This window comes from Athene noctua, chromosome 1 (genome assembly GCF_965140245.1).
Source record: "Athene noctua chromosome 1, bAthNoc1.hap1.1, whole genome shotgun sequence".
Lineage (NCBI taxonomy): Eukaryota > Metazoa > Chordata > Aves > Strigiformes > Strigidae > Athene > Athene noctua.
Genome location: NC_134037.1, coordinates 167,093,499 through 167,103,427, shown reverse-complemented (window position 1 = coordinate 167,103,427; position 9,929 = coordinate 167,093,499). Strand labels below are relative to the sequence as shown.

The 9,929-nt window shown below is 45.3% G+C and overlaps 1 protein-coding gene across 6 annotated transcripts in view; it reads right to left on the bottom strand.

Annotated features, from left to right (window-relative positions):
• Positions 1-6,501: 6,501 nt before the first annotated feature.
• The window catches only part of PDE9A (phosphodiesterase 9A), a 50,076-nt gene continuing 46,648 nt past the window's right edge, over positions 6,502-9,929 (bottom strand). For 4 of the 6 annotated variants that reach the window (XM_074904221.1, XM_074904210.1, XM_074904229.1 and 1 more), the window contains 3 exons: positions 9,408-9,536; positions 9,129-9,224; positions 6,502-7,472 (listed from right to left, as the gene is read on the bottom strand). In XM_074904221.1, coding sequence (XP_074760322.1) covers positions 7,422-7,472; positions 9,129-9,224; positions 9,408-9,536 — 276 coding nt within the window. In that variant the 3' untranslated portion in view covers positions 6,502-7,421. The remainder of the gene's footprint in view (positions 7,473-9,128; positions 9,225-9,407; positions 9,537-9,929) is intronic. The other 2 variants (XM_074904249.1, XM_074904256.1) reach the window with 1 other exon arrangement.

Sequence of the window (9,929 nt, the reverse complement as noted above, 5' to 3'; positions counted from 1 at the left end):
CATGAGGAGAAGGATCAAAGTCTTGACTGAGGGGGAAAAAAAATACAGCCTGGAAGAAATTAAATTGTCATTTATGACATGCACATCACCCTGGTGAACTTTCTGAAGTACACAGTGTTTTAGACTTGTTATCCTATAACCTTCAGGAACATATTTATTCAGCTCTTCCCAAGATAAGCAGCTATCTCCCTGCGGCCGAACCCCGCCAGACTGCCCCGCCAGCACCATGTGAGTCCCGGTGCCCTTGATGGTGCTGGGAAATGGTGGGGGGACAGCTGCTGGTGGGAAAGGAGGCACCCCTCCCAGTGCCCATCCCAGGCTTTTCCTCTCTTTCTGGGGTGCACTGGCCTCCTCTTGGACACAAGGCACTTACTTGCTGCCCACACAGCTCCTGTGGCCTGATCCCCACCCTTTGCCCCTCGCCATCCTCTGCAGGGCCTGAGGGCAGCAGGGGAGGGATCCCTGCCACAGCCTTGTGGGCTGAAATCAAATTGGGCAGGTTGTTTCAAAGCAGGGCAAGGAAACGTGGTGGAAAACATTTCTAATAGGGATGTTGTGGGTTGGTTTGTTTCAAGGACAATTTCGTCTAAAATGAATAACTTTTTTTGGAAGGGAAATAATAGTTCAATAATGAAGCAACATTGCTCTGAATGTTCATTTCATTTAGCTGAGGCTTTTTTGGTTAAGAAAATTAAATTTCAAGCTTTCAAGTTGGTGCAGAAATTTGGAGGAGGGAGGAATTTTCTCATCAAACTGGAAAATCTGTTATTCCTGTAACTTTTATTCCCAAAGCTGTGAGGCTGTCAGAGGCTTTCCCCACCACTCCCCTCCCTTCCTTCATTTATGAACAAGGGGGGCTGCGGGGGCAGACATGGCTGAGAGGGAAGGCTGGAGCCAGCAGCTGAGAAACTCCCATGTCAGTGGTCCTCTGCTCACTCTTTCCCCATCACTTTGTCCCTTGGGGGCTGCTGGGGTGTGTTGCTGCCGGTGGCCTGCTCCCTGCCGTCCCCCAGGGGTTTGGTGCCCATGGCGAGAACTGTGCTGCCACCAGCCCCACACTGTCTGGGGTGCTGCTGAGCCCCCCTGTGTGGTGTGGGCACCAGCTCTGCCTCACCAGGTGCTTTCCAGAGCCACAGGCTCACTTGTTGGCTACATTTACGATTAAACTGCAGGAGGGGATTTCAGCCTTCAGTACCATTTTACATGGCCCCAAATGTGAAAGCCTGACAAGGTGGCTTTTGTGTGACAGAAAGCACTGGCCGATCCCCAGACACTGACTGCAGTGGTATGACAATACAGCCGCTATGTTTCCAGCAGGTTGATTTGAAAAGCAGACCAAGTGCTGAAGGGCCAGATGGAAAAGTGCATGAAAAAACCCCATGCAGCCCAAAAATGAAGTTCTCCTTCAAAAAGCAACCTCAGCCATCTTCCCTGATACAAAGCTGGAAGGAGCAGAAAGGCCTCAAGACCAACGTCCTGTTCATGTGGCCTTCGCTTTGTCAGTCATTTGCATTTACGTTGAAGCCCTTGCAATGCTGGCTGGGCATAAGAGCCACGGCACTCAGATCCCAACATGTCCATCACCAATAGTCCTTTGTGGGGGGACATTTTCACCTTTTGGATGTGGGGAGCTGGTGTGGTTAGGCAGCAGATGAGCAGCTGGAGACATCATGTCAGGAGCAAGCCATGCATACCGAGCCACTAATCCTATCTGGGAAAGCTGGAAAAAGCCCATAATATTTGAGGCTGAAAAATTATAAGGGGATGCTATGTCCCCCTACGGTGTGGTGGCCTGGCTGCCTCTCCCTCTGACTCATGTTTTCTTGTTTTAGGCCAGGCCAGGGCCAGGTCTGGATCTGCCTTTCCACTGAGATGCATGCGTATCTAATGTCTTATAGATTAGTTGTCCATACACTAGCCCATTAGTTACAGGTGCTTTAGATCATCCTTGGGTGCTATGGGGTGGCTGCAAAGCCTGGCAGCTCTCTGGTAGCATGAGTGCTGTGGGACAAGCTGGCTTCCAGGGGTTAACCAGGGGAGCTATTAACTGTGCATGCTAAAGGGCATGGCTTGGACACATGGATTTGAGAAGGATTTATATGTTTTCATGTTGATTTTCTTGTTGCGTTTTTCAGCCTGGAGCACATCCCAGCTGTCCTGAGCCCAGAACACCATCAGCGGGCCGAGAGCAAGCTCTTCTCATCCAGAAAGAAATAGAGCTGCTCCAAGTCCCTGTCACCCTGGAGCTTCCTTTAGGGCACAGGATCTGCTGGCTTTGTCCGCCAGGCAGTAAGTGTGCTTCCACACAGTATGGAAAACAGATTTTTCCTCAGAGACATTAGCAAATGTTGGCTGTGACAAGACTGGTTTACACTTTCCAAACTCTCCTGGTTCTAAGTTTGTCTTGCAACAGAGCCAAGAATGGTATTACAAAAATGTCTACAGATGATAGTCATTTTGTGTTCATGTGCCTGCGTACACCTGTAATTCCTGATTACATGCCAAAATAGTCAGAAAGCTTTTTTTGTGTGTGTGAGATAGTGAGAAGTAGGACTTCTCACTAGCAAAGAGCCAGATCTACTACAACATGATCACAAAGAAAGAGATGTTTGACTCATTGGTTGCAGCTTCTTTATTTATGAGGACATCTAATAAGTGTTTTGGCCAGAAGTTTCTGTGAAGCCATATTCTCTGAAAGTGGTAACTGTTGGTTCTTGCAGTAAGGAGCATTTTACATCAGAATACCACAAAGTGCTTTACAGAGGTGGGTCTCTCTTTGAAAGGAGAGGGAAGCCCTGGCTTGGTGACTTGCTCTAGAGGGTACTTGAAGCCAGTGGCAGATCTAGGTTTATTATTAAGACTTACTGGTTTCTTGCATTATCACAACATCTACACACATACTCCAATGCACCAGTTTTTCACAGTACAAACTTTACCTCTGTCTAGGCACTCACCTGGAGAGCTGAGGGAAAGGAGAGATCGCCCACTGCACTGCCATGTTGCCTAGAAAAGCAGCATCCAAGCTATTTTAAACACACTTCAGAAAGTCTTTGCTTTGCTTTGCTGACACTGAACAACCTTAATCACAAGGGTGCTGCACGGCAGAGAGTTGTGCATATGGAAGGGCGTCTCAGGAAGGCAGGACCTGCCTGGTGTCCTCAGGACCACAGCCTAGAGCTGGGATGTGCCTGATTCCAGAGCAACCTCTTGGAAAGTAATTTTCTTACATTGGCAGCCAGAGCAGCAGCTGGATGGCCCTGTGTCACGCTGTCCTGTCACATGCATCCTTCCTGCAGACTGGGGCTTGAGTGCTCCTTGTCACTAATAGGCGTGTTTCTGTGTTTTATACCCCACCTTGCCACAGGAAGATCAAGGTAGTGTGGGAAAGAAGTAAATATGGCTAGATTTTGCATTAGTGGGGTAGGTGATTTGCCCCACTGTGTCTGCTCTCTCACGGAAACCTTCACAACAAAACAAAATAATATGACAGAATAACAAGAAGTGTGTACACTCCTAATACCACAAACCAGGCACAAAGGTAAGACTTGTTCTTCAGATATTTCCAGAGGGAAGGGGCAGTTTGCAGTAAAACCTCACTGTTTAAACAGGAAAATTGAATACTACGTGACAGAGCTTCTCCTGATGGGCTCATACTCCATACCAGCATTCTGCTTTGCTCCCATATGGAACAGATGTTGTTATTATTGCTGCTCAGAGGCAGCACTGAGATTAACAATTTCCATGTACAGATACTTCTTTGGCATTACATAACCCATGTATTTAACACACACTAAATTTTCATTGCAAATTGGCTGCTGTGGGGGTATTCACATTTTTAAAAAGCTGTTTCCTTGACATACAGTTATACTACAGCCTTAGTTTGATTTGATTATGAAAGCCATACTAAAAATGAAGTGAATATGGGGCTGAGGAATCTCATAGTTTTAAAAAAACAAGAAGTAAAATCCCAGGGCTCATCATTAGTTTCCCAGGCTAATCAGCATAGAACAGTTATAAACTTTAATCACAAGTATAGGTGTAGCAACGTAAGGCTGGGATGCATGTAGCACTGTCACGATGCTGAAAAGATGCATGCAACAGGTCATATAAAGTTCTTTGTAAGACACCTACTGTAAACTGAAACAACAACCCTGAGAGATAATATTCGCTGGATTAGGGAGGGAAAAGATTCAATCACACTTGAGACATCTGTCTGGCTGCCTCAAAAGTCTTCATTTTCATGCTAAGTGTAGTTTTAAAATGTCACCCTGAAAATGTGTGACATTTTAATGGGTTGATTGCCAAGATTCTCAAATCCATTAATTTGCATGTGAATCACAGCATCAAATATTATGGAAAAAGTATAAGAAACTAGAATTATGAAAGAATGCCCTGCATTCCCCTTGGTTAAACATATGATGGGAAGATTGTCTCTTAGAAATCTAATGCTACAAAGTCAAATGAGATTAAAAAATGCTGTGGTATTCCCATTTATACCAATAGTTGGTTGTGATTGCATGTTGACTTTTTTACGGCTGTCTATGAGTAGCAATGTGGATGTTGCCTGCTCTTTCAGTAAGCTGCACAGTGCATTACAGCATCGTGACAGCCACTAGTGCAGCCCTGAGGATGGGTTGAATTCCCTTCTCCACGTTTCTGATGCAATTCCAATAAAGTCAGCAGGATTTCACCAATGTCTTCTGATCATGTCTCTCCAGTAAACATTTTTCAGATTGCTCTTAAAACTGATGGAGCCAAAACAAGCACCAAGGGCCATCAATTCTCAAACTCCCATGAACTTCAACTAGAGAAAGCTAAGGAGCCTGCACTGTGCAATTAGCTACTGTATGCCAGGGTCCGTGACTAGGTTTGTGGGAGTTAAGCACATGTATAAATACTTCTTGGATGAGGGTTTATGGTTAGAGAAAATTCTTCTAACTGAAACAAAACTTCCTATCAGGATTTACCTCTTAAACAGTTTTAGTGGGAGGAGGGAGCAGTCAAGTTCCTACAGAAGGTTTTCTCATCTAATGTAACTCGCTCAATGCAGGACTTGGCATATGCTAATCAATTGTTTATAGCTCCTGCACAGCACATCTGCTTTGGGAGCTGATTTGTGACGGAAATCCGCTTGAATGGAGATGGTAAATTTGATTTACTTTTGAAAAAGAAGTGAAGAATTTCACAGCAGAACAATCTGGGTCACAATGTACTTTGGATTATAAGATTTAGTACAGAAAAAAGGCCCAAACCACATAATTCAGATCCAACTTTCAAGCATTGAAAGTTTGAGGTTAATGAAAACTAAGGTTTAGTTCATCCATTCATGAAGATGTGTAGCTTGGAGCTGACCCTGTGCTTGGATCTCCCCATGTCCCTTGGGGTCCCCCAGGGCTGTTCAAATCCAGGAATCGGACCCTTTTCCAGTTTGCAGCAGAAAGCCCAAAACCACACACACACAAAGCTGTTTAAAGGAGAAGGCAGTTTAGGCAGAAAGAGGTACCAGCAGAGAGCTAGCTGTGGGTCTGTCCTGAGTCACTGGAAATGTGCAAGCAGGAGTAGTGCAGAGGGCTGCATGTTTCAAGGTAATACTGATCTCCCTGGGAGACTGGAGAGTGGTTGAAGTAATATGGTTTTGTGCAAAAGAAAGAGAGCAAACATGGGAAATAGCACTAGGGGAGAAACAAGAGTTAAGCTCAGAATTAATGTGCAGAAACAACAGGAGAAAAAAATCTGAATTTCCAGAGCAGGAGGCAGGGTTTGTTGTCAGTGGTGAGCTTGGTACTAGGCACCTGCCAGAGAGACTGAGTTTCCTAAAGTGTTTCATGGGTCATGGGGGGAAAGATTAGCCCCCACCTGCTCATCTCTTTTTGAAAAACAAACTAAGACAATGCATGCGGCTTTGGACTTTGCAGAGGCGTAAAACTAGTGTTACCCTTATTGCTAACACATCTAGCAAAGTTGATGGGGAAGCCTCAGGAACTGAGCCAAGGAGGACCGGAGCAACACACACGGTGCTCGCTGGCTGCATGCCTGCAGCTGCTGGTGGAGGAGCCAGCAGGCCAGGGTGCATGCGAATTACTGGTCTCAGCAGCCACGCTGTGATAGGGACTGATCCTGTCCACTGAAACCCCCATGGGAGGGTGACCTTACCCCGGTGGGAGAGACCAGGAGTGGGTGAGCAGCGTGGTCGTGGCTCACCTCTCATGGGCACAAGGAAGGGGGATCTCTTCTGGCCTCCTCTTTGATGAGGCGTTGCACTGGAGTTGATCACAGTGTTGCCTGCTGTCCCTTTGCATGACTGCAACTCCGGGCAGAGCTTGGCTCCCAGCCTTTACAAAGTCACCAAGGGAAGTGAAGCTCTTTCAGTATTTTTCTTATGATGCAAGTATACCATAGAAAAAGTTTCTAAAGCTCCTCCTCTGAAGGAGAACCAACGCGACCTTTACAGCCCCTTACCTTGTATTCAATATGAAAGCATTTGTCTTTAGGAACAGAGACAGTTCTCATGTGAATGCAGACGCAAAAGAAAACAACAACCATTTCTGTAGAAGAATATATTATTTAGCAGATCAGTTTAAAAGTAAAAAAAAAAGAAGTCTGTACAACTTTGAAGGTTTTTCTTGTTGCTTTTTGCATCCATGAGGATAAAAATTGGACTGCACAGTGGTTTCAGCTTTGTGCTCCCTTCTTTGCTTGTGCTGAAGGGTCCCTTGACATCTAGCTGTACCAGGCCACAAAGTGAACCTGCAAACTCACAAAGGTTTCTTCTGTTTTCTTCTAGTGTAGAAAACAACAAAAAAAATTGCATCCAATATGCTGGGCTTCTGAGTGTACTGTGAACACTATAAAATTCAGAGAAAAATACCGAGAAATGTGTCATTAGGGCCTACTAGGCAAACAAAAATATATGCCAGGACCCCTGTCAGAATATAAGCATCTGTTAAGCTCTGCTGTAATTAGCATACTGCTGTATACATACATATAGTATCTTGACTAAAACAAACTTTCTTTTGTCTTTGGATGCCCCTGGATCATTTTATAGAAAAGGCTCCTTAGCTAAATTCTGCTTTGTCTCTACAGACCGTGGTCAGTGTGGTCACCAAATCTGCTGGAGATTTGAGCTGTGCTGCAATCTGTGCAATGTCCGCAGGGGAAGTCCTGCCGGGGCGGGGGGCTGCGATGGTTCTGCCGGAGTGAGAGGAGCCCTTGGTGCCCGATGGTGGCAGTGCCTATGCGAGCAGGCTGCAGGCTGTAGGCAAGGCGCCCAGGCAGGCAGGCAGGGCATCCGTGCCTGCCACCTCTCCGTATACATAGTCCCAGTTGGATTTTGATGTAGCCACCACATGTTTGGCAAATACAGCATTTCTCAAAACCAGAATAACCTTAGGGCTTCTGTTTTGCTCAAAGACTTTTTCATCTCACTTTTCAGTACTGCCGGTGGTCAAACTTTCACATTTCTTTTTCTGTAACTGAAATGAAGACCAAAGCAGGATTAATACCCCTGACTCACACAGTGCCACTTTACACCACTGCTGTGAGTTGAATGCTCATCTCTGCACAAGGCATGTGCAACATTTCTTGGGAAATAACAGCCAGTAGCTTGGTATATCACAGGCACATTTTAATCTGAACACATATGTCCTGTAAACAGCACTCAGTCTTTCTCATCCTCTGCCGTGCTACGCTCTTGGATTATTAACTAACTTCTCCTGTTTCAGCATATTTCTGAATTCAGTCTTCTCCTATTTTCCTAAGACCTCTTGTGCCAACAGACCATAATTAAAGCTCCATCAGTTTGTACAAAATTTCTGTTTTGACAGCTTCTGTAAACCAAAAGTAAAATCTAGGCTCAACTTGAAAGATGAACAGGACTCAGAAAGTCTGGCAGTCATATTTGAGTTCTTTTTCCCTCCTTTGAGAAATGTTCCACTTCAAACTGAAGAATGCCTTAAAGACTTTCTTCTCCTTTATAACTCAGCGCCCTCAAAGCTTGTGCTCTTTGATTTAACCAGCCTTTGTATTTGTGCTGCTGAGGGGCTTTTCCTCCAAAGCACTTGGGAGGAGGTGGGATCTAAGCTACTATTCCCCTCATCCAGTAAGGGATGATCAAGTGAGTGAACCTTCATTTCCCATATATCAAACAACATCAGCACAACTAGTACTCTAGGGCACTTACCAATTTATTTTAATGACAGAATGACTGATAATATCCTGTCTACATGATAACATTTGTTCGTGTCAGAAAACTCCCACTCTGTGATGCCATTTGGGCAGGTTTTGTCATCTGCCCTGGCAGGAAAAAGAAGCACTCACAGAGGAGTGCAAGGAAGGCATGCAGGACAGTGTCATAGGCTGCAGGGCACTGCAGGAGCCAGGCTAGCACTCCTGTTGCTGCATTGCAGGTGTGGGGCACTCACTCCCAGGACCTGGCCTCAGCCTCTGCCCTGTTAAGCAATGCAGATGTGGCTGAAGAGAGTAGACGGGGTTACATGCGGATCCTACCTCCCCTAAGCCTTACATGGCAAAATGAGGGACACTGTAAATGGAGGTCCCCATTCAGCCTGGGCCATAAAATAGCTGCACTGGTTCTGTGTTTAATCCTACTGGATGCTGTGCATATGAGAATAATTCCCCATAAATTTTCAGGCACATGCTTGAAACATGAGACATGTCAGTCAAAGTATCTTCCCAGAAAGAAACTTATGCTTTTGTGGTGCAGTGCCTTGAACCGCCTGACTCCAGGCCATTTTGCTGCAATCTAGGCCAGGCTTACTCCTTCTCAGGGGAATGTATAGCTTCTTCCTGGTATGTTTGCTAACATACCCCTAACTCCCCTCAGGTGCTTATTTCTGTGTTTTGTCTCCAGGTCCCTCTCTTGTAAGCAGCTTCCTTCCCATGGGCATGCTTGTATGGTGCCTGATGGACTCTGCAAGGGCACGTTCTTGCACACACTTATCGCTTGTGGTACACACCTTTCTCCAGCCACATGTAATGAAGGTGTTTCTCATGATAATGATTATGCCATAAGCATTCCTACTGTTTTGAAATGAAACTGCTATTAAATTACAATGTTTGACTTATTCAATCATAGCATTTGTTTTATCAATAAGATATATAGAACTTACGTCTTTCATAGCATCATCTATCTGTTTTAATTCCTCATAGCGGTCCCTGGATTCCCAAAGGGGCTGGAGCATCACCTCCTCCACTTCTGGAAATAGCTAGGTGAAAATGAGAGAGATCAACATTTGCTTTTGTATTCATTAACCTGTATGTGCTAGAAATGAGCTGAAAGGCAGGATGTGAACTGTACATCCTTGTTTCCCTGGCTAACTAAACACCTGTCAGAGCAAATACTGAAGCTTTCATGCCCCCACTTCTGCTTCTGGCCTTGAGTGACTTACCTTTGTTACTGTTTCGAACATGGGGATGAGAACGAACTTCAGGAAGCCGATCTGTGCTGTCGGTTTGGTTACTTTATCGCGGTCCATGAATGGTGCCACTGGAAGGCCCTCAGATTTTTCTCGGTCGCTCTGCAACAAATCCAGAGTTAACAAATATTAATCTCGGCTAGAAGCCTGTGAGCAGAGTGACATACGAAGTAGATCACTAGCTAAAGAGCAGTAGCCGTCAGATACAGATCTCTGTAGTGTCCGAAGATAGCACAGAATAGCAATATGCTTCCCTCAGGCCAATGAATCCTGCTTTGTTGAGATCAAACATCCGAATAAAGAGAACTCTGTTCAGTTATATCTGCCCAGTACTGGCATGGAAGTGGTCACCTCCAGGCTTACAGGACAATGAGGCCACCTGGCTCTCTTTGCAAACCCATGGGACTTGTGAGGTAAAATATTTCTGAGCATTCAGAAAGGTGGTAATGGCTTTTGCCACTCTGGAAGAGAACAATAAGTCTTTGCTTTCCTCAT